We start from the raw sequence: 25,494 nt of genomic DNA on the forward strand, positions 1-25,494 counted from the left end.
GTTTGACTTATAAGCTAATGATGATGCATAGGCTTGTGTTCTCAGGGAGGAGACAATGGAACAGAGGGACCCTGTCGTGTTCCCGCTTGTTTTACTCAAATTGTTCTCCTGGACTCTTGACCTCATGGCATCTTTGTCTTTGCAGTCTGATGGCTATTCTTTGCCTACAGCTGTGCGGAAAAACTAATGTTTTCTAATATTGATTCTATGGCGCTTTCATTTCGTCAATTTTCACATGAATATAATACAGGATACATTCCTAAATTAATAGTTGGGGAATGACAGGTAGCCTATATCCATATTTTTTTGTCCATGAGTATAGCTATAGTTTTTTTTCTTTTTCCTGTAGGATGCAGAAGATCTGGTCTTGAAGTTGAAATCTTCTCTGAAAATGAGGCTATAGTCTCCCCACAGTGTAAATATTAGAATTAAGAATTTGACAGAATAATGATTCATCAAACCAGCATGAATCGTTTTGAATATCTGACATAATCATAATCAGTAATAGCAAGGAAGATGGATACAAAATGGTAACTGTAAACCATGATTACAGTTGATGAAGGTACTGATTTTAGGTACTTTACTTTCCAAGGTAGTACATGATTTGTTATTGGATTAGTCATGAAAGTCTTTGCTGGTAATGACACTGTTACTAGCAACGGGCCAAACCTAATTTGATCGCCAAAAGAAAAAGTAAGGCTGAATATTTGGATATTCAGAAGAATGTTTAATTGTGACCCCCCGACAAATATTGTGATGGTGATTACATTTGTGATATAACATGTTAAAGTCAAGCTTCAGTTCTAATGAACAAATTACTTATATTGCCAATTATATTGGTGCAGCTGCACAAACGTGATGCAAATCTTGGCCAATCCGTGAAGCCGATATGTTGGGTGGGCCAATCAAGGAAGCTGATGCTTGCACCCCTACACATTAACACAGACAGCGACAGACAGAAGTGGATTTTCGGATCTGGACAACTGCTGGTCCAACCAAATCCCACTCGGCACATCACTTCCCCAGGTCATTGTGGTGACAAATGCCGAGTTTGATGTCGATCAGTCGGACGGTGCCTGGATTTTTTTTTTTTTTTAATATATCTGTTTATTGGTTTTTTTGCAGGTTATTTTTCCTCCCATATGAGGACAACATTCGTAAAGTCAAATTGCAGGCATATATATTGTACATAGGTACCCCACATTTCCCTCCCGCCCACCCACTCGCCCTCCCACCCACCCACTCTTCCCGGTTACTGAGACAGTGCTACAATCAAAAAGAGGAAAGCCAAAAAACAAAAACAAACAAAAAACAAAACAAAAAACAAAAAAACAGACAACTGCAAGTAAAAAAAGTAAATAAAAAATAAAATAAAAATAAAAATAAAGGAGGGGGGGGGGGGGGAGGGGGGGACCTGTGTGCGCACAGACATCAGCTCACATGGACAGTACACAAGTCTATATTTTCACCTTTCCATAATTCAAGTATCGCTTTCCTCCGGGGTTACTGTCACGGTCCACGGTGCCTGGATTATGCCCGGGACAGATTTCTGTCAGATTTCAGTGTGTGTGCAAATAAATAAAATTCAAAAACTCCAAAAACACACCGACATACAGACAGACAGACAGCATTCGTGAATTAATAGATAGATGGCACAGATTTATTTTCGCTCTGCAGAGTGGAGTATTGGTGCTGACATTTCTGTGGATTGGTCTCTGTCTAATTTTAGCAATTTTAGGAATTGTATGGGTTTGAATTCTACCCTGGATGTCAGAATGATCCAAAAAGAGAATCAACTTCTTCAAATTCAACTTCTTTATTGTCACTTCACAGGTTTACAGGTGTAAAAAAACAGATAAGATATGCCTAGAGTAAAATATATACATAAGGTGCATGGTTAGAACAATGGCAGTTGAATGAGACACATATAGTAACAGAGATATACATAAGGAGCAGTGATAGGAAAGCAACATTCATTCTCTATAAGCATATTTTGCTGTACTCGGAAATGACCTCAACAAATGTTTTTTATTTGTATTTGTTCATACTGCATTCAAGTGAAAAAGAGGAACCATTTCGTTTGCATATATTGTTGTTAGTATTAGGCCTATTACTGTCAGAAAAAAAGCAGAAGTACAAAGACAACTCATGACCAGTTGACCAGTGGTGGAAGAACTACTCAGATATTTTACTTAACTATCAATACCACAATATAAAAATACTCTGTTACAAGTAAAAGGCATGTGTTCAAGATTTTACCTGGATGTCTTGAGTAAAAGTACAAAAGTATTGGCATCAAAATATACTTAAAATACCAAAAGTAAAAGTACTAAAATGTTTGAAAATAGCCAATCTACAAGCTCACAATGCGTCGCGATGCGACACGTTGTGACCTTGTAGATCTGCTATTTTCAAATAGCCAAGGTATAGAATAGGTGGTTAATGCTAAAGTGGTTAATGTATGTTTTATAATGTAATAATGTATATCTGCAAAGTAACTAGTAACTAAAGTTTTCAAATAATTGTAGTGGAGTAAGAGTACAATATTTGCCTTTGAAATGTAGTAGAGTAGAGAGTAGAAAGTATTGAAAATGGGAAATACTCCAGTAAAGTAAAAATACCTCAAATTGTACAGTAAAAGTACAGTATTTGAGTAAATGTACTTAGTTACAATTTTGACCGCCTCTGCTTCTGTATTTCTTTATCATATTCTTTTGGTGTAGCCTTAGGTTGGAGATTTAAAACACATGCTGCACAGCAACGGGCAACTAAATCCTTTTTTTAATGCATTTGACACAACAATATCACTGTCTAATAAATACTGTCTTAACTGACAAACAAATTAAATGACTGAATTGATCGTCCGCGTGTGTCATCCTGCCGTCATCGCACTACAGCCAAAGCCTATCAAAGCGGCTGAGATGCGGGTGGAACTTATTACACCCATAAGGCTTTGCGCATACCCATAAGGCAGTTTGGGATATCCTAGATAGCGGTATTTGCGACATTATTTGAGACTGTATGTTGCCTTGATCATGTTATCAGTTCAACATATGAGGTTTCTCATACACACATGAGAGTACATTCATCTACTTCATCACTCTGTGGATGAGTGACCAGTTTGATCTGAGAGTCGTTAGCATCATGATCAAATCCCAAGACGCGGGAGCAACAACTAAATGGGATAAGGTTGTAGGTGTTGCAAATTCCCTTCTTCCTCAAGAAGAAAAAAAACGTGCCTCCATCATCACCAATTTCATTTGGAAGACTGTCCTACAGAATCATAGGAAAAGAAGAAACCTATAAATATGAGAATATTTAAGTTTTCTGTAAAGCAATTTATAACTTTGTTTTTACATTTATAAATGTATTACAGACGCCAATATTTAAGCCCCACTCTACTAAAAGATAATAACCTTCCAAAGAAAAGAAAGAAAGTTGTGAATGGGTTTAGAGTTTAAACACAACAGACTGAGCAGAACAGTGCTGCACACTCACCCGGCTTTCCACTTTAACTTCACCTTGGGCATCACAGCACACAACTTTGCATTCGTCATCTTTGGTGGCGTAGAGTATTACTACAATCCCCTTCTTTGCAAAATGTGTTCTTTTGTAGGTCTGGATTCTGAATACACAGTCTAAACAAACAAAAAGACAACAGGGAAAGAAAAACATTTGTTTCAGAGCACACATTTGATAGATAGATTTGTATATCAGTGATTTACAGTATTGCAAACAATATGAAAATACAAAATATTACACATCGGCAAAATAAATGTTAAATAGGGAACGCTTGACACGTTTCGGCCTCAGCCTTCCTCGGAGCAGAGCGAAACATAAAATCTGCTCTGAGGAAGGCTGAGGCCGAAACACGTCAAGCGTTCCCAATAAATGAGAATTGTTTATCAGAGTCTTGCATCCTTCATTTTTAAGTGCCACTTTTTCCACTTCGGTAGTATTTGAATCTAGTTATATTTATAGCTGAGAACCCACTGCCTAGACAAAAAGGCATCCAGAGGAAGCGCACCTGCTTCTTTTCTTAAATGTTAAATGGGTTTGAGCAGCCACTTTACAATATATTGCTGAGCAGCATTAACCACTTAAAACCTATATACTTCAGTTGACCAGGGTCCCCCAGGCAACCCAATCGCCAGAGATGAAACATTACCATTGTGCAATGTTTGTGCAAACCACTGACACATTGCATTCAATGTTCAATGTCATGGCCACGGATTAGGGATAGGGTTAGGTTTAGGGTTAGTTATTATATACTTTGAACGTAAAAGAAATCTAGAATTAAGTCAATATGGTCCGCATCTAGACACATTGACACGCAACGTTTTTCTGCAGAAACATACAGTGCCAACGTTTTATCTGGCGACCAGGTGCCCCAGGGGTCTCTACTTAATACTTCTACTCTACTGCATATCGGAGGCAAATATTGTCATTTTTACTCCCCTACAGTTACAGTGTGTGACAGCTTTAGTTACTATGTACTTTGCGAACATGAACTGATAAATTGTGGAAACGCATTATGATGGTGACATTTGTCCAGTTCAATTCTGTTGCTGAGCCAATCAAACAAAGCTATGAGAAAATGACCCGGAACAGGAAACGGAAATGCCACCTTCTGGAAAAGGGAACTAACAGTCATGCACAGACTCGGAGCCTATTGGGAATGTGCGTGCAAAGTTTCATATGATCGGTCCAACAGCGTTATTCTGCGTTAAATGATACGTTTTCTAAATTATATGAGTGACACAATAAATATTTGAATAAACATTCATGTTCAGAGCAGAAACTTTGCCAAAATGTTATTTGGGTGTAGAAGACCTGGGTATTGGATATGGGGTGCACTGGCAAAAAAAAAAAAGACACATTTTAATGAGGATGGAAAATTCTTGTACACAGCAGGAGGCATTTGAATCAGTGTCCAGGTGCTGGAATCTTACCAGATGACGACAGCTGAGCATTGTTTCGTGGTTCATAACATAACTGGTCTCCATCCCGTAGAACTAGAACGTAGTTGTCCTTGTTCTTGATCCACCGTTCAGGAGCGGGTCTATCTGATATTTTAAAACCGTCGCTCTGTATATCTGAAGATGTAGCAAAGAACAACACATAGTGCAACTTCACACAACCACAAATTCTGTATTTGAATAAAAAATACGTAGTGTGTGCAAATAAATCACATAGGCCTAATGAAAATGTAATTACCTTCGTCATTGTCATCATCATCATCATCATCATCATCCACTTTTCACAGAGAGTAATCCAGTGGGGTTGCAAAGCAAATTCATCCCATTAGTTTCTCACAAAACAAACAAACAAAGGAAATCAAGAAATCTAATTGTAGCAATTAGGAGTGGTAGCCTATAACACTGTTTCCCAAACAGTGGGTCGGGACCCAATTGTGGGTCGTGGACCGATTTCTGTGGTTTGCAAGTAAATATCCCCCCTTTTTTGCCTTTATTTTTTTATCATTATTTTAAAAAGATTTTCAAATGTTGTTCATACATTAAAAGTAAATGTAAATGTTTTTTTCTAAAGAATTTCATAAAATACAACAATTAAAAGAAATTCCACAAATTTAACTTTTAAGCGGAAGTGAAAATAGCCGATCTACAAGCTCACGACGCGTTGCTTCACCAGTTTGGGTCCCGGGGAGACATCACATTTCTCTTTTGGGTCATGGGCTAAAAAGTTTGGGAACCACTGGCCTTTAACATCTAGCACACGTATTTACCTTCAATACAGAATGTAGAGTCACAGTCACAGTCCATTGCTGCTGTAGGTTGCCTTTGCTCTCACAGAGGTGCACCAGGTCAGGTCTCCTGTATAATTTTTAAATAAGCAGATTTGAATGACAAATACACCTCCATGTCTCTCTTCTCTCTACTATCCCACCTACACCCAACATCCATTAACAAATTCAGATTGTACACAAATGTAGCAGTAGTCGTATAATTTCCACAACGAACAGGATCCCGCATATTGACACGACAGAAGCCTAAAGGTCACAACCAATGTAGTGACTGCTATGCTCAGGCAAGCTCAATTTCCTGTTGAAACAGTTTTGCATACAACCAGACAGTGTTGTAGTGGAGGGTATACAGTATAGACATTGGTTATACTCACTCCTAGTGTGTGCAGCAATCAGATTTAGTGTTGTCGGAAATACATTTGTTATTGATTCTGACTATTTGAAATGGTGTCATTTACCACACTGTATTGACACCAGCCGTGCATGCACTCTTTTGCCCACAGCCCACACACACACACACACACACACACACACACACACACACACACACACACACACACACACACACACACACACACACACACACACACACACACACACACACACACACACACACACACACACACCCACACACCCACACACAGAGAGAGAGCTTCCTACATGTAGTAGCCTCACCTCTTGCTCAAAGTGCTGTACTCAGCTCTCACTTGAGTCTCATTTCCTCCACTTTAAAATAGCTGTCACTGACTGTGTTATTCAGTGTTTTGCGGGTGTTAACTTATTGAAGATGACAAGTGTGTTTTTGAGTTACAAAACTGTTTCGGAGAATTGGTGTGTTCTTTTTCTACACTAAATCCCTTGTAGACGATCTACAAGCTCAGAAGGCGTCACGTTGTGATGTGTTCTGAGCTTGTAGATCGGCTATTTTTGGCGGATGTACCCCCCAGAATAGGGATACTGGGATTCAAGTGGTTAAATGTGGTTAAAGTATAAAGTTATTTTCAATCTCTTCAAATGGAAAACAGATATTCTCTCAAGATTTACATTTTTACCTGGCGTAATATGACATAAGGTTCTAAAACTGAACAACGTCGTTCAGGGTTGCCGTGGATGAAAAAGTCATTTACAGGCGTGCCCTGAGTCAATAGAAAGTTTCCACTGTGCTAGTCTACTAATACTACACACATAGCATATACAGACAGTACAAGAGCTAGGCTAGCACAAAAACAAAACTGTGCAAATACAAAACAACACAAAATAATTTGCCATTACGCATAATCAAACTTAACCATACTCACAGATGTTGCTTTGTCTTGCAGGCAAATGAACAACTGAGGAGCTGATGACTGCTATGCTGCTACATGTACAGTCATCAGAGTGGCTGCAGTACATCTGTAAGTAGTTCAAGAGTCCGTAAACAGGAAGTACCCTAACCCAGCATGAGTTGGCCCAGACCTGTTGAAGAGAGAGTTATGTCACTAGCATGGACTCACATTGTAAGAATGGAATGTGGAAATGCTCTGTCTATCTCAATGAGGAAGTTCCAATGTCTGGACCTACAGCCCATAGCAGCCCCGCTTTGCGGCGAGATCAAAGCGTGACGGAACTCTCTCTTCTATAGCAGTGGTTCTCAAACTTTTTCATGTAAAGGACCCCCAAATTGACACTTATTTAAGCCTGTGAACCCCCATTTGAAAAGATAAGCCAGGGACCCCACATAAGAGAAGATCTTTAGGGCTCAAGCTGTGATTCTCAACCATTTTATTTTCAAGGACCCCCAGTTTGATATGCATTAGGCTACGGACCCCCATTTAATGGTATTTCTATCTCTGGGACCCCAATTTATATTGTAAAGTTAATTTAACTTTAGAGAGTGTACAAATGACGGGTCCATTTGGTTCCATTTGTACACTCTCTGAGTAACAGACCCATAAGGGTCCATTTGGTTCCTAACTATCCATCATCTAGCTGGGGAACCCCTGGAACTCCCTCAAGGACCCCTGGGGGTCCCCGGACCCCACTTTGAGAACCAAGATACGACCCATAGTGTCAGACAGTGTTTGTTTGGGTGCACAGCTGCACCCATTTATGCAAGGAAAACCTTTCCCTACCTGTGTTAAACCTAAACCTAAACCTATACCCTTTGAACACACGCGCACGCGCACGCGCCCAAGCCCACGCCCACGCCCACGCACACACACAATACAATGCATGTATTTATAAGGTAAGACAGGGACAAGTTGGACATCGGCAAGGCTGACAGATAGGTGAGACAGGCAGGATATAATATGGACTGATGCAAACTAATCCAAATAAGACAATGATCCAAAAGTACATCGACAGCTAGAAGGTCGGATACTGACGAAGGCCAGAAGGGTGGAAACGTGTTCATTGGCCACGTGTTATTTATATTGCCACACAAATGTGACGCAAACTTGGCCAATCCGTGAACCCAACATTTGTTGTGTGGGCCAATCAAGGAAACTGATGCCTGCACCCCCCTACACACTAACACAGAGAGCGACAGACATAGGCTAAGTGGCCAGAAGGGTGGAAACGTGTTCATTGGCCACGTGTTCACCGTTGGCCCGATCAACGTGAAACTGTTCACATCCGCCTGTTATACCGCCATCAGGAGGCCGAATTTTGCAAAACATGTTGTTATATTACTCCAACAGCTATGCTATAAACCAGTTGTAGTGTAAACTATAGCCATTTGATTGTTCGGAAAGCCCTTTGAGGCGAACTTATTTGTGATGGTCTCCTACCTCAATGGTCATTTCATACCAGTTTGTTCAAATAGTTGTTCATACTGTCAAGACAGATGAAGAATGATTGTATATAATTATTTTGTGTTTACGTATAGACAGGGTTTGGTATATGTCATTAACACACTACACTAGCCCTGCATTACACCTCCTGGCAATGGCAGTTGGCCCTCTGTTTGTTTTTACTCTTGGACTGGAATGGAGTAGCCTATTATAAAATAGTGTAGTGGCCATTGTTAACCTTTTATAAGACAAGTTGGCATATAATGAATTGGACAACAATGTTTTTGGTTAAACCGGAGGGTGAATTAAATCTTAATCCTTATCTCTTGAGTTGTGTTATAAGATAAATAATACATGGCTGATACACACTAGAGAATTATGGCAATGTACAATCTGAAATACTCACTCACTTTGGTGTCAATTGAGAATGACTTAAAAGTACTGCAGAAAGCAGTTTCACTTAAATGGTAGGCATTGGACCCCTTTTTCTATGGGCTGCAGCTGCCTGTGTATGTGCTGCTATAATGTTGATTCACGCTGTTGCACTATTGCTGTTGTACTGGAGTCCAAAGGCTGGGTGACTAAATGAGTCATTTTCAGTGACAGTCAGTAATTAAGAGTTAACCACTTATAGTCAGGGGATATTAGCAGAACATTTTCCAATCTTGGAATAAATTCCTTACCAAAAAAAATCTTCACCAATGTGTTTGTAAAGGTGTCTAGTAACACATCTCACAAAGACTGAAATGCAGTTTCCCTAGGAGAATTTTTGACAGCTGCTGAAAGTTGGGGTACCCACCATTTCCCTGCATTTCCATGCAGGGAAAAAAAATCTAATTTTAATTCTGTTTTAAGTAGCATGTGAGGGGTCAAACTAGGGTGTTTTTATGATTCTGAATCCATTGCAAGCATTTGTTTTGCACCAAAACCACTCCTTGGGCTAAAAACAGCCCAATCTCAATGGGCTTTTTACACAAAAAGTATACCTTGAAAAGGATGGCTATGGCCGTTTTTAGCCCAAGGAGTGGTTTTGGTGCAAAACAAATGCTTGCAATGGATTCAGAATCATAAAAACACCCGAGTTTGACCCCTCACATGCTACTTAAAACAGAATTAAAATTAAAAAAAAATTCCCTGCATGGAAATGCAGGGAAATGGTGGGTACCCCAACTTTCAGCAGCTGTCAAAAATTCTCCCAGGGAAACTGCATTTCAGTCTTTGTGAGATGTGTTACTAGACACCTTTACAAACACATTGGTGAAGATTTTTGGTAAGGAATTTATTCCAAGATTGTTTTAATATCCCCTGACTATTAACCCACTTAACCCATGTTTTTTTTTTTGGGGGGGGGGGGGTGTATATATATATATATATATACATATATATATATATATATATATATATATATATAATATGTTTAAAAAAAATCTTCAACATAAAACAAAAGCCAACCATTTTCAAAAGATTTTAGAAAATGTTACTTTGCCTATAATGAGTAATGACATACAAAATAGGGACGCCAGAGTGAAAGTGGTTAAAGGCTTATGTGAATCTACATGTATGCCTTGTGTTTAAGGTTATGACAGTGTGCATGACTGTTGTATTGGCTGACATGATTAGGTGATCTATTCCAGCCAGGTCATGAGAACCCTTTGGCTGTCTGTCTGACAGAAAGAAAGACTAAAGTTCTATCTAGACTAGAGATGATATATTGTGTTGTGGTGACCTCTAGAGGTTGAGCTCAACCACATGTGGAGTATTGCTATCACAAAGCTCTCATTTAGTGAGATCTGACTGGAATAATGTTGAAATCCAAGTTTTGGCGAAAGGGGTAAAAAAGGACTGAAGGACATGTACGTGTGAATGTGAATGAATCATCTAGGCACAGCCAGTTTCATAGATGAAAACTATGAACTAGCTATGAATCTCAATTCACCCATAGACACAACTGTCGGAGAATTAATGGAGTCTTGTCTCTGTCTTTTCTGGACTCCAGGCACATCATCCAGGTTCATAGTTTGATGAGCATGTTCATGTACAGTGTGTATTTTTGTCAAAAACGGCAATCAATTCACCCATAGACACAAAGACAGATAGGAAAGGGGAATGATTCTGTCTTGTTCCAACAACCTCTGTTGGTTGCAGGCAGGGTTCATCGCCATGCCGGCTCGTGGTGGAAATCTTTGAATTATTTTTATTTCAGCCAAATATTACCAGACACAGAGCTAGCCCTATATGTATACTATACTACTAGTGCTGTGGTCCTCAGAGTGGGTTGAGGGACCTTTGGGGTTACTTGAAGGTGGTCAAATGGACCATTATAGGTCTGTAACTCTGAGAGTGTACAAATAGTACCAAATGGAACTCTGAGAGTGTACAAATGGAACCAAATGGACCCGTATCTCAAATTTGCCATGGACAAGGACAAGTCTTGCCCCGGACACATTTGTCCGTGTATGGACATATTGATGAACCCTGGTTGCAGGGATAAAGTGAGTGCGGGGGCCAATGTATCCCACGTCTTGCCAGCCACCAGGAGCCAGGGAAACGCTACAGATGATGAGTTCCCAGAAATAAAAGTACCAGAATATTAATTACACTTGTTGTTTTTCCCCCGACTTTAGTTTGACTTATAGGCTAATGATGATGCATAGGCTTGTTTTCTGAGGGAGGGCTGTGGTCAATGGAACAGAGGGACCCTGTCGTGTTCTCGCTTGTTTTACTCACATTTTTCTCCTGGACTCTTGACCTCATGGTATCTTTGTCTTTGCAGTCTGATGGCTTTCTTTGCCTACAGCTGTGCGGAAAAACTAAAATGTTTTCTAATATCGATTCTATGGCGCTTTCATTTTCTAAATTTTCACATCTTATCTTATATTTCTTACATATATATATATATATATATATATATATATATATATATATATATATATATATATATATATATATATATATATATATATATATATTAGGCCTGTCCCCGACTAAGGATTTGTTTCGTTGAATTTAATTGGCGATTAATTGCCAATAGTAGACTGGCAGTCATGAAAAGATATATTCTCCCCCTATCGGTTCACAACTCGGACTGCGCTGATTTGGCTAGCAGACATTCGGCCGGTCGGCGCGGGCACTCACGCCTGGAGGCGCGAGGGCACGCCTCCTCGGCCTCAAGCTCTGCTGAGTCGGCGCGCCTCCATCATGGACAATAACTATTATTATCACGTGTGCGTGTGAACGCGTGTTCAGCGTTCCCCTAGCGTAGCTTCCTGGTTGCTATGTGGGGGGGAACAACAAAAGCCAGGTCGGCCTCGCATCAAAGCCCCGCCTCGCGCCTCCTCCTCCTCCTCGCACCGCCTCGTATTAAAGCCCCGCTTCGTGCCTCCTCCTCCTCCTCGCGCCGCCTCGTATCAAAGCCCCGCCTCGCGCCTCCTCCTCCTCGCGAGCCTCGCGTAAAAAAACGCCTCGTGCCGAAGCCCCGCGCCTAAAAGCGAGCGCTCCTCTTTCAATTTCCCTGGAATGCCAATTTCCCTGTGACATATATACTACTATAATTGACAAAGCCTCCGAAGTTCTTCCGGGATTCGCAAGCACAGGATCACTCCACATGCCTCCAAGACTTGCCACAGACTAGGGCATTCACAACTAATGATTCTTACTAGTCGACTCATTTGACCCAGTGGTAATTACTAGTCGAAATTTACATAAAAAAATCCTTTATGAATCGGGGCCAATGGCCCCGATTCATAAAGGGATTTACGACCATATTTTGTACGTACCGGCATTTAGGACAAAGCCTACACCTGCAGTCGGATTCATAAAAGTTTTTTGTTCTGTGTTTTGTGCGTCAGGTGCGCACGTTCTCAGGTCAGCCCAGAGGCTGTCTTACCAGGGCTGAAATGTGCGTATGTCTTTAGAATGCTTTATTCTTCATGCCAAAATCAATTACAACAGTGGCAAACCTCAAATAAAATATATATGTGCCCAACATTTGTCAACACATAATATATATAAAATTAAAAATAAATGTCAAACGATGTATTGCTTGTAGCCTATGCATAATATAGACATGATGTAGATTCCACCGCTTTTTATTTATTTTCTAGGCTATGAGTCGCATTTAGAGCTGAATTATAAGTCCCTCAGTGTGTTTGCCAGCGGGCCATCTCAGCCAAAGTGTCACGTAATAATGAAAATAGGCTATATGATGCCTTAATGAAACTGTGGAGGGACTGACTTGCATCAGTGTCCGTGCCGCGGTATTAATTTGTAAAGCCTACTGTAGGCTACTGTATATTGATCACATGAACGCCACACACAACAGCCTAATAAATATTACCATCTGATGAGGAAACTAAAGTGGATGAAAGCTGTGTCCAGAAGATCCATTCCCCATTCCGACGTAGGACAGTGATATCCAAAATTAACTAATTTAATCAATAAGCTCTGGTCCATAATCGGATAGAAGCGTTCCACTTGTATGCCCTGGATTTATTTTCAACATCATCTTTTTACCTCGGTAAAGGTGCGCTATGTTCATTAGAAAAGGCTCGCTTATAATATCCTTTCCACGTTTTATTAGCCTTTTATTTGGAAATGGGGTTAAACCTTGTAAACGTCTTTATTCTCATTACACATGAAAGCATTTATTACGTGATCCGCTTCCAGACAGAACAGTACGTTGTCAAGGCGATGCGACACCGCATCTGTTATCTTTGGACGAGGCGGAGTTGAACTTCAAACTTTCATCAGCGTTGCCAGATGTTGTGAGAGAAATAAGCAACCAGGTCTAGGAAAACAAGCCCAAAAGAAGCAACTGGCACTTAGGCCATTATAAGCACTTTAATTAAACCGTTGTGAGCTTGTAGATCTGCTATTTAAAAAAAATAATCTTGTAATAAAATGTGGAATATTTGGAAGATTTTTTAAACATTCTAACAACACAAATCTGCCTCCAGCTGGCACAAAACATTTTCAGATGGGGCTTATAGGGATAAATTAGCCTACATATTAACTTGGGGGTCCATGTCATAAAAATATTTGACAACCACCGGTTAAAACAATTGAACAATTGTGAAGCAAGCCCAAATAACCAACTACACTTTAGAAACAAGCCCAAAAAAACGCGGTCCCCACAGCTACCAATATTTACAAGCAACTTTACAGAAAAATAAGCCCAAATTCGCTTATAATAAGCGGACATGGTTCTGCTGTTTAGCACGGTTCAGCACGGTGACGTTAAAGTTGGATGCTGTTGGACGCAGCCTTCCAGAGTAATCATCACACCTGGTCATACGCACTGGTTGTACGCACGTCTCTGTGATATACGAACCCCTTTGGGAATTGCACGTCTGTTTGTGACTACCAAAATACGACCTCCATTTACGAACTTTATTTAGGCTACCCCATATTTACGACCCTCGTTATGAATCGGGGCCAATGACTCTAGACGCAATTGGTTAGACCTACAAACCAACTACCAATTACAGTCTCCCATATTCGACTACTGGGCCCTGATTGGTTACCCACGTCTTCTGGAGCAGGAAATGGATTCTCTATGGAGCGGTGCCAGACCCAAATCCCAGAGTGCAATTTTTTTTTGCACTCGCAGATTCGTCTGGTCCCAGGCTACAATAATAGGCTTTTATTGGGCATACTTTTGACCCCCTTTTAATAAAAAATAAAGTCAGGAGGATAATAATAATAGTAAGATGGGCCATTGCTATGACATTAAAAAAAAATAAAAAAAATCCCCCAACTATTCGACTAGTACAAACAAGGTCGACTAGTGGTTATACTAGCCGACTAGTCGACTAGTTGGTGAAAGCCCTACCACAGACTGTTGATCAGAGCTCTGGCTATTCACCTCGATCAGTGATCAGACTCTCGGCTTGATTGATTCTCTGATTTGCCTATCGGACCCTCAGCCTGATCTGGCATGGCTTCGCATGACGTTTATGCCGGACTTCGCCTCGATGTGTGCAGAGCTATTGTACATCTACATCTCTTACTACATTTTAGCCACCGTACCAAAACAAGACCAGGAGACCTGGTTTTGCCAGACCCAGAATAAAATCCTAGTATGTAACTGACCTCTTTGATGCAGGAATGTCTAACCTGTCTTCATTCGTGTCTCTGTGGTGTTTTGCCATTGAAAAAATGATAGAATTAATCAATATTTCTGGATATTAGAAATGGAAGGTTAATCGTTGATCTAATTGTAAGCTGTGTCTTACAGTATATATAGCATCTGTCTTTGTACTTGTGACATGACAGTGATGTCATGAATAATCCCCTATGCCTATTTACTCATGCCAGTGCCTGAGCTTAATCTGGCCGGACTTCGCATGACGTGTGTGCAGAGGAAAAGAGGGACGGAATGTAGGCCGACCCCTTGGGTCTGGTACTGCCTGACCCCTAGTGGTTGAAATCTGAATGGCCAGACTTCGCTTGACGTGTGTGCAGAGGAACAGAGGAATTCAATTCCGACATCCCCATATATGGACGAAAGAGGGACAAAAGATGGACAGACATTTATCCCCATATATGGACGAAATAGGGACAAAGCCTCATGTAGGCCGACCCTCTGGGTCTGGCAACAACAAAAAGAGGGGGAGGGGAGGAGAGGAGAGGAGAGGAGAGGCCGGACTTCGCATGACGTGTGTGCAGGCAGACTAGGCCGGTAAAGGCCGCCTAGCTATGATTACAGTTGATACTGATTGTAGGTACTGTACTCAAAAGTAATATATAATTAGTTATTGGATTAGTCATGAAAGTGTTTGCTTTACTAGCAAATAATGGGCCAAACTTAATTTCATATCATTTTGGAGATGGATTGATTGTGATGATAGCATGAAATGGAAACATATCACCAAAAATAAAATAAAATAAAAAGTAGGACTCAATGTTTAGATTTATAGAAGAATGTTCAATTGTGATTCCCCCACCAATATTGTGATGGTGATTCCATTTGTGATAACATGTTAAAGCCAAACTTCAGTTCTAATGAACAATTTACTTATATCGCTGCAGCGGCACAAACGTGACGCAAATCTTGGCCAATCCGTGAAGCCGATATGTTGTGTGGGAAAATCAAGGAAGCTGATGCCTGCACCCCCCTACACACTAAGACAGACAGCGACAGACAGAAGTGGATTTTTGGATCTGGACAACTGCTGGTCCGATTCCCACTCGGCACAACACTTCCCCGGGTCATTGGTGACACACGCCGAGTTTGATGTCGATCACTCGGACGGTGCCTGGATTATGCCCGGGACAGATCCTTTTTTTTGTTTGTTTGTTTGCAAATAAATAAAATTCAAAAACGAAAAAAAAAAAACCAGACATACAAACAAAAAGACAGCATTCGTGAATTAATAGATAGATGGCACAGCTATATTTTCGTTCAGCAGAGAGGAGTATTGGCCCTAACATTTCTGTGGATTGGTGTCTGTCTAATTTGATCAATTTTAGGAATTGTGCGGAATTCTACCCTGGATGTCAGAATGATCCAAAAAGATAATCAACTTCTTCAAATTCAACTTCTTTATTGTCACATCACAGGTTTACAGGTGTAAAAATAAAACACACCTGATATGCGTAGAGTAAAATATATACATAAGGTGCATGGTTAGAACAAATGGCAATGGAATGAGACAGGTAAAATAGCAGCAGATATAGTAACAGAGATATACATAAGGAGCAGTGATAGGAAAGCAACATTCATTCTCTATAAGCATATTTTGCTGTACTCAGAAATGACCTCAAGAAATGTTTTTTTATTTTATTTGTTCATACTGCATTCAAGTGAAAAGAGGAACCATTTCGTTTGCATATATTATTGTTTTTAGTATCATGCCTATTACTGTCTAACTGAGTACTCAAATATTTTACTTAAGTAAAAGTATCAATACCACAATATAAAAATACCCTGTTACAAGTAAAAGGCATGTGTTCAAAATGTTACCTGGATGTCTTGAGTAAAAGTACAAAAGTATTGTCATCAAAATATACTTAAAGTACCAAAAGTAAAAGTACTAAAATGTTTGAAAATAGCCAATCTGCAAACTCACAACGCGTCACGATGCGACACGTTGTGAGCTTGTAGATTAAAAAAACCTACGTATAAAAAAGGTGGTTAATGCTAAAGTGGTTAATGTATGTTTTATAATGTAATCATTTATATCTGCTAGTAACTAGTAACTGAATTGATCGTCCGCGTGTGTCATCCCACTACAGCCAAAGCCTATCAAAGCGGCTGAGATGCGGGTGGAACTTATTACACCCATAAGGCTTTGCACATACCCATAATGCAGTTGGGGATATCCAAGATGGCGGTATTTGCGACATGGGTTATTGGTCTGGAATGCATTTTGGGAATGTATGTAGCCTTGATCATACCAGTTTCTCAAACAGAGACATGTGAGTATATTCATCTACTTCATCTTCCTGTGGAAGCGCCACCAGTTTGATCTGAGAGTCGGTAGCATCATGATCAAATCCCAAGACGTGGGAGTCACAACGAAATGGGATAAAGTTGTAGGTGTTGCAAATTTCCTTCTTCTTCAAGAAGAACAAAAAAGTGTCTCCATCATCACCAATTTCATTTGGAAGAATGTCCTACAGAATCACAGGAAAAGAAAAAACCTACAAATATGAGAATATTTCAGTTTTCTGTAAAGCAATTTGTAACTTTGTTTCGATAAGTGCTTTATAAATGTATTATTATAATTATTATTTTATAATGTCTATTTAATTAAAGCATCCTTTGTGTTTCAGGGACAGTTTGCTACCATCATTAACACCACTATTTAAGCCCCACTCTACTAAAAGATAATAACCTGCCAAAGAAAATAAAATAAAGATGTGAATGGGTTTAGAGTTTAGACACAACAGTGTCTCTGAGCAGTGTTGAATAGTGCTGCACACTCACCAGGCTTTTCACTTCAACTCCACCTTGGTCATCACAGCACACAACTTTTTTTTTGTCATCTTTGGTGGTGTAGAGTACTACTCCCCTCCCCGACTTATTCATGTGCCTTCTTTTGTATTTCTGGATTCTGAATACACAGTCTAAAAAAAGAAAAGGGAAACAAAAACATTAAATCTTTTACAGCACACCAGTGATTTACAGTATTGCAAACAATATGAAAATACAAAATATTGTGACAAATTGGCAAAAATAAATGTTAACTCATTGAGTGCCCACATTATTATTATCTATTTCTGGCCATTACGATTTTTATTTTTTTATTTTTTTCAAAGTAAAAAAAAAGTGCTTAGGAAGTGAGATACAGCCTTTATCAGTTATAAGTTAAACAAGGAGTGGATGGAGCTGCAAATCTTCAGATAATGATATCTTGGGTACAAAAAGGATTATTATTATTATTATTATTTTTTTCTATTTTTTTCAAAAACACGTGAAACACGTTAATGGCACTCAATGAGTTAAATAGGTTTGAGCAGCCACTTTACAATATATTGCTGAGCAGCATTAACCACTTAAAACCTATATACTTCAGTTGACCAGGGTCCCCCAGGCAACCCAATCGCCAGAGAAGAAACATTACCATTGCACCGTTTGTGCAAACCACTGACACATTGCATTCAATGTTCAATGTCATGGCCACGGATTAGGCATAGGTTCAGGGTTAGGTTTAGGGTTAGTTATAAGGATAAGGATAAGGATAATTCCTTTTAACAGGACGTTCATGAAAGTCCTTGCGGGCTTGTTTCCAATGAGAGCCTGTGAGCAATTAGGGTCTTAAGAGTCTTGCTCAGGGACAAATTTCATTTCATCGACACATATGCTGGCGTGGCCTGGAATCGTACCTTGGGCAACCAGGGCCTCTGGCTCCCTAACCACTCAGCTATGGCCCCCCTATTTTTATATAGTAGTTATATACTTTGGATGAGATTCTTTCTATCTAGAATTAAGTCAACATGGGCCGCATCTAGACACGTTGACACGCAACGTTTTTCTGGGATTAAAAACGTCCAATTTCAACGCTTCTTTTGCTTTTCAGAAACATACAGTGCCAACGTTTTCTCTGGCGACCAGGTGCCCCAGGAGTCTATGATAATTTATACTTCTACTCTACTGCATATCGGAGGCAAATATTGTCCTTTTAACTCCAGTACAATTATGTGACAGCTTCAGTTACTGTTTACTTTGCAAACATGAACTCATAAATTGTGGAAAACATTATGAAGGTGTTGTGTGTCCAGTTCAAGTCTGTTGCTGAGCCGATCAAACAAAGCTATGAGAAAGTGAACAGGAAACAGAAATGCCACCTTCTGGAAAAGGTCATGCACAGAGCCTATTATGAATGTGTGTGCAAAGTTTCATATGATCAGTCCAACAGCGTTATTCAGCGTTAAATTATACGTTTTTAAAATTATTTGAGCAACACATAAATATTTAAATAAACACTCATTTTCAGAGCAGAAACTTTGCCAACATGTTAATTGGTGTAGAGGGCCTGGGTATCGGATAGGCAAAAAAATAAGACTTATTTTAATCAGTATAGTATGGTCAATTCCTTTACACAGTAGAAGGGATTTGAATCAAAATATGAATGAAGCACTGTCCAGATGCTGAAATCTTACCAGATGACAACAGCTGACTTTTGGATCGCTTTTCATAACATAACTGGTCTCCATCCCGTAGCACTAGAACATAGTTGTCCTTGTTCTTGATCCACCATTCACGAGGGGCTCCAGTTGATATGAAACCGTTGTGCTGTATATCTGAAGATGTAGCTGAGAACAACACATACTGCAACTTCACACAGCCATAAATTCTGTATATAAATAATGACTTAGTGTGTGTGAAAATAAATCACATAGGCCTAATGAAAATGTAATTACCTTCGTCGTCATCATCTTCATCATCATCATCAAAGAAATCTAATTGTGCCAAAGGGATTAAAAACGTCCAGTTTGAACGCTGCTTGTGCTTTTCAGAAACACAGTGCCAACGTTTTCTCTGGCGACCAGGTGCCCCAGGAGTCTATGATACTTTATACTTCTACTCTACTGCATATCGGAGGCAAATATTGTCCTTTTAACTCCACTACAATTATGTGACAGCTTCGGTTACTGTTTACTTTGCAAACATTAACTGATACATTGTGGAAACACATTATGAAGGTGTTGCGTGTAAGTGTGTGTGCAAATAAATCACATAGGCCTAATGAAAATGTAATTACCTTCGCAGTCATCATCTTCATCGTCATCGTCATCGTCATCATCATTATCATCATCATCATCATCATCCACTTTTCAGAGTAATCCAGTGGAGTTGCAAGGCAAATTCATCCCATTAGTTTCTCAAAAAATAAATAAATCAAGAAATCTAATTGTGCCAAAAGGGTGGTAGCCTATAACATCTAGCACACGTATTTACCTTCAATACAGCTTGTGAAGTCACAGTCACAGTTCATTGCTGCGGTTGACTTTGCTCTCACGGAGGTTCACCAGTTCAGGTCTTCTGACTGTATTGTTATTAACCCTTTAAGGCCGGGAAGGGAACGCATGTGTGTCATTTTAAGATTTCTATGGCTATTCAAAAATAGCAGATATACAAGCTCATAGCGCGGCACCGAGTGCCGCGCTATGGGCTTGTAGATCTGCCATTTTTAGAAAAATCGTGAAAATGTGTGCAAATATTTTATATACATTTGAACTCAAATCTTTGTTTTTGGGGGTCCCTGGAACAAAATATTTTTAGATGGGAGGGGGTCCGCGGACAAATACATATTCATTTGGGGGTCCTTGACATGAAAAAAGTTTGAAAATCATTGATAATATAGCAACATAAGTAAAAAGAAAAAAAAAAACTTTAGGAAAAGAATTACTGTTAGGATTTAGAAGACATTTGTAAAATCTCCAAAAGCAAAGATTTCTGTTAAAAACTTTCGCTTTAAAAAACTATATACTGTACGTATATATTCAAACTAAAGATTTGCACACATTTCCATGATTTTTCTAAAAAAAAAATAGCAGAAAATTGTCGGAAATACATTTGCTATTGATTCTGAATATTTGAAATGGTGTCATTTACCACACTGTATTGACACCAGCTGTGCGTACACTCCCCCCCCACACACACACACACACACACACACACACACACAGAGAGAGCTTCCCACAGCATCACCTCTTGCTCAAAGTGCTGTACTCAGCTCTCACTTGAGTATCATTTCCTCCACTTGGAAATAGCTGTCACTGACACTGTGTTATTCAGTGTTTTGCGGGTGTTAACTTGTTGAAGATTACAAGTGCGGTTTTGAGTGACAAATATGAGGCTGTTTCTGAGAATTATTTACACTAGGGCGTTGTTCCTTTAGGTATAAGTACTTTATTCATCCCAGAGGGGAAATTAAGGTGTTAGAGCAGCTCTCATACTCAGAAACAGACTTAATGATGGGCAGTGTGGATCATGCACCGTGACACCTTTTGTAAAGAATTATAATGCATAGACCAGATGATGCTATAGCTATCCCACCAGTTAATCACTCCCCAAAACTTCACGGCAAGGGTGTTGATCTTGTTTTTTTACTGATAACTTTGGGAAACTTTAAGCACAATACAGTCATTTTCAGAGTTACTGTGTACTGTAGGCTAGGCCAGGGTTAAATGTGGCAAAAGTTATTTCAAATGGAAAACAGATATTTTCTCAAGATTTTAATTTGTACGTGCCGTTATATGACATGAGGTTAAAAAAATTAACGTCGTTGTTCAGGGGTGCATTGGATGAAAAAGTAATTTTCAGGGGTCAAAAACAAGTTTTTTCGAGCGTCTACATGAACACAATTGGCCCGTGTTCGGGGGAGGGAAGCCGGGCGGGCAGGGTGATGTCGGTCATTGCACATACTTCTACGGGCTTGGGCGGCACCTGTCAGCGGGGAGTGTTGGGTGGGAGGAGTAGGACGAAGGCTCTACTGTACGTCCTCCTGGTGGGGGCTCCTCACTGGCAGGTGAGTCAGTAGGATACAAAAAGCAGTGACAACACAGAAATGTGTGTGAGGAGGAATCAATTGGCATAACGACTAAATTGGGGAGAAAAAGCGGTAAAAATAATTTGGGTACTCTAAATTTAAAAAAATAAAATAAATAAATAAAAATAAAATAAAGTTTCCACTGGGCTAGGCTACTAATACTACACACATAGCTTAGACAGACAGTACAAGAGCTAGCCTAGCACAAAAAAACAGTGCAAATATACAAAACGACACAAAATAATTTGCCATTACGCATAATCAAACTTAACCATACTCACAGTCGTTGCTTTGTCTTGCAGGAAAAGGAACAACAGCACGTAGACTGAGGAGCTGATGACTGCTATGCTGCTACAGCCATCTGAGTGGCTACAGGACATATGTAAGTAGTTCAAGAGTCCATAAACAGGAAGTACGCTATGCTCGTTATGCTCGTGCTCACGGGTGCTAAAACCCAACCCAGCCCATGTTTTTTAATATTTAAATTGTGGAGGAAACATCTCTCTCCTTCGCTCACTCCCTCTCTCTCTCTCTGTCTCTCTCGTTGACTGTCCCTCTTCACTCCCTCGAGTTGGTGCTGCTATCTTATCATGGATTGGCAATGGCCATGGCAATTTGGCAACATTGAAATATATATATAAAAAAACGAAACATTTTCAACATGAAAAAAATAAAAAATGTTTTAGAAAATGTTTGCCTATAATGAGTAATGACATACCTGAAATAGGGACGCCAGAGTGAAAGTGGTTAAAGGCTTATGTGAATCTACATGTATGCCTTGAATGCCAGAGTTATTTCAGATTTTTTAGCTGTTTTATGCCAGAGATTTTTCATTGAGAAAAAAAAAGTACTCAGGAGCCGAGATACAGAAGTTTTAAGTTTTAAGTTAACAAGGAAGTGGATGGGAGTCTAAATCTTCAAAAAAATCATATCTCCTTGGTCTTTGGGTCAAAAAAAAAAAAAAAAAAGTAAAATGTTTTTCAAAAAACGCATATATGCGTTCTTGGCACACAAGTGATGGATTCTAAAGAACGCAAAGAACGCATATATGCGTTCTTGGCATTCAATGTGTTAAGGTTATGAGAGTGTGCATGAGAGTGTTGTATTGGCTGACATGATTAGGTGATCTATCTGTCTGACAGAAAGAAAGACTAAAGTTCTATCTAGATCTAGAGATGATATACCCTGTTGTGGTGACCTCTAGAGGTTGTGCTGAACCACATGTGGAGTATTGCTATTACAAAGCTCTCATTTAGTGACATCTATCAGAAATAATAAGAGGCCCTGTTGTAATCCAGGTTGTGAAGAAGGGGTGAAGAAGGGGTGAAGAAGGACATGTACTTGTGAATGTGAATGACTCATCTAGGCACAGCCAGGTTCATAGATGAAAACTATGAACTAGCTATGAATCTCAATTCACCCATAGAAACAACTATAAGGGGGAGAATGAATCCTGTCTTGTCTCTGTCTTTTTACCCGCTTGCTGAAAGCTGGCGGGTCTACAGACAGGCTGGGCCACTTGACACCTATGCGACACCTATTTGTCATTGGCTGTCCTGGCTGTCCTTCACTACTTTACGCCAATGGGGACACTTTCCCGTTTAAGCCAATGCCTCTCCTCCTTTGCAGCACCCGCCTCCCCTCGCCCCTCCCAGCACTTCCCCTCCCGAAGGCAATCCACGCTCCTTACACCATTGCATCTTACTTAGCCTCAGGCTACAGAGCTGCTAAGCTGCTAAGGGGGGGGGGGGGGGGGGGAGAGAGAGAGAGAGAGAGAGAGAGAGAGAGAGAGAGAGAGAGAGAGAGAGAGAGAGAGAGAGAGAGATTAGCACTTCAAGCTATAGCGGATATACAAGGGGGCCTGGGGACCCCCGCAAAGCAATCACTGGTGGTCCGAGGACCCCCACTGGGAGCCTGAGACTTCCCCATACTATGAACGGCTATGTTGCGCGAGACCGAGACAGGACGCTAATGATTGACATTAAAACCAAAGAAATGATGTTGCTCACATGTTGCAAAAAGCTATTGGTGAGGGCGGCTCCAGCTAAACAACAGGCCGCTCGATGTTCGTTTGTATGGAAGAATTTCACTGTAGATGTGGACAAAAACAACGGTGGAGTGACGAGGCTAGTCGACGACTTTAGCATTGTTAGCTTGACGTCAAGCGTCATGGTTGAACTTACACCTGCTGTTTGCATTTCTCCATTTACAACTCGTACATCTACATAAACGTTCAGATTTCAAATATAAAGTGCTTATCTCATGGCTACGGGTGTTATAATTATACACGGGCCCTCATAAGTACCCGTATCTTCCGTATCGTTGAATAAACAGCATTTTGATCCGATTGGTGGCCATTGTCTCCGTTTTTCTCAACTACGCGGCTGTAGCGGTTGGGGGGTGTATGCACTCTGATACATTATAACTCTATGAGAAAATGGCCGCCGATCGGAATAAAATGCTTTTTAATTAACAATACGGAAGATACGGGTACTTAGACCCACCCGAAATGACGTGTAACATCCGTGGCCATGGGGTAAGCACTTCATATTGCAAATCTGAACGTTTATGTAGATGTACAGGCTGTAAATGAACAAAGTGCTAACGCCAGTTCAACAAAGACGTCACGACGACATGTAGCCGTTTATTTGCAGTGGTGGAAAGTAAGTACATTTACTCAAGTACTGTACTTAAGCTCACATTCGACGCGTTGTGACTATTTTCAAATATTTAGTACTTTTGGTACTTCAAGTACATTTTGATGCCAATACTTTTGTACTTTTACTCAAGTACATTTTTAATTCTGGACTTTTACTTGTAACAGAGTATTTTTATATTGCAGTATTGCTACTTTTACTTAAGTAGAGAATTTGAGTACTTTTCCCACCACTGCTTATTTGGCCTTGCTTTCAAGACTCTTTTTGAAAATAGCTGATGTATTTCACCTCAAGTGGCGAAACTGGTCGTTTCTTTTGGGCTTGTTTTCATAGACCTCGTAGCTTGTTTCTCTCACAGCACAACACCAGCACTGGATTTTATCAATACATTTACTTACATCGGCAATTTGAAAATTGCCGATCTACAAGCATGCATTGTGAGCTTGTAGATCTGCTATTTTCAAATAAATATTTTATTAAATCTATTATGATGATGATTACTTATTATGCCTTTTTTTAACAACACAGATCCTCTATGGGGGTCCCTGGCACTAAATAAAGTGGACAGCTGACTGAAAGGTGTCAATGGGGGAGTGATTAGAGGAGTGGCTAGGCTGAATAAATTACCCATTGTTCACGCCCATTACCTGGAGCTGAGAGGTGCTCCGAAGTGACAATTCTTTAGAAGGGATTATCTCAGTTTGCACTATTATAGATAACCAGATTCAAATGATCACATCTTCTTCAAATATGTTCCAATTTTGAAAAATGCCAACTTGCGGCATAAAGCATTGTACCCAGTCACATATAACCCCCCATGCAAGATCTGTGTGAATTTGGAAAATATTCATACATTTTCAAAACATTTTTTTCCCAGATTTTTCTAGCCGATCTACGAGCTCCCAACGAGCTTGTAGATCGGCTATTTTCAAATATTCAATGTATTTCTATATAGGTTTAAACTTTAAAGTGCTTGGGTGGCCTATATATAGTCGTTTCTTTTGAGATTGTTTTCATAGACCTGGTTGCTTATTTCTCTCGCCAAATCTGGCAACATCGTTCAGAACAGAGGCATAATCCTCGGACGTTCATAATGCCACGGAGTTAAAAAGTATTCCAGTCCTGATGATGACGAACCTTTATGTACATGTAGACCTACTCTATAGGCCTAAAGTAAGTGACAAAGGAATTATATCCCCTCATACCTGCAACCTACAAAGATATAATGGCCTGGCTGCAACAGAGAAGGCGTGCACGTGTTCTAAATGTTTTAACAACACCCGGTTGCATTGGCTGGGACATTC

General features: G+C 40.0%; 2 protein-coding genes and 1 long non-coding RNA gene across 4 annotated transcripts in view; 1 reads left to right on the forward strand and 2 right to left on the reverse strand.

Moving 5' to 3' along the window:
* Nucleotides 1-25,494, forward strand: part of LOC308083385 — a 112,863-nt gene that overhangs the window by 45,280 nt on the left and 42,089 nt on the right. Inside the window, exon 2 of the long non-coding RNA XR_013932995.1 lies at nt 20,005-20,034. This is a non-coding gene — a long non-coding RNA (uncharacterized lncRNA). The remainder of the gene's footprint in view (nt 1-20,004; nt 20,035-25,494) is intronic.
* On the reverse strand, nt 1,807-7,132 carry LOC308084439 (uncharacterized protein). 2 transcript variants are annotated; one of them, XM_080427098.1, is made up of 6 exons: nt 7,063-7,132; nt 5,747-5,834; nt 5,218-5,256; nt 4,953-5,096; nt 3,499-3,638; nt 1,807-3,273 (listed from the first exon to the last, which is right to left on the reverse strand). In XM_080427098.1, exons 2-6 carry the CDS (start codon nt 5,781-5,783, stop codon nt 3,064-3,066), a joined length of 570 nt encoding a protein of 189 aa, XP_080283224.1. In that variant the 5' UTR covers nt 5,784-5,834; nt 7,063-7,132; the 3' UTR covers nt 1,807-3,063. The 2 variants fall into 2 exon arrangements, with proteins under 2 accessions (XP_080283224.1, XP_080283223.1); XM_080427097.1 differs by having other exon boundaries at nt 3,133-3,268.
* The window catches only part of LOC308084438 (uncharacterized protein), a 44,908-nt gene continuing 35,603 nt past the window's right edge, over nt 16,190-25,494 (reverse strand). Inside the window, exons 1-7 of the mRNA XM_080427096.1 lie at nt 21,815-21,878; nt 19,940-20,044; nt 19,743-19,811; nt 19,402-19,440; nt 19,141-19,293; nt 17,465-17,604; nt 16,190-17,151 (exon numbers count right to left, since the gene is read on the reverse strand). Coding sequence (XP_080283222.1) covers nt 16,927-17,151; nt 17,465-17,604; nt 19,141-19,293; nt 19,402-19,440; nt 19,743-19,811; nt 19,940-19,976 — 663 coding nt within the window. The 5' untranslated portion in view covers nt 19,977-20,044; nt 21,815-21,878 and the 3' untranslated portion in view covers nt 16,190-16,926. Of the gene's footprint in view, nt 17,152-17,464; nt 17,605-19,140; nt 19,294-19,401; nt 19,441-19,742; nt 19,812-19,939; nt 20,045-21,814 lie in introns of the transcript that reaches the window.

Source organism: Gymnoscopelus braueri, assembly GCF_963280865.1.
Source record: "Gymnoscopelus braueri genome assembly, chromosome: 4".
Lineage (NCBI taxonomy): Eukaryota > Metazoa > Chordata > Actinopteri > Myctophiformes > Myctophidae > Gymnoscopelus > Gymnoscopelus braueri.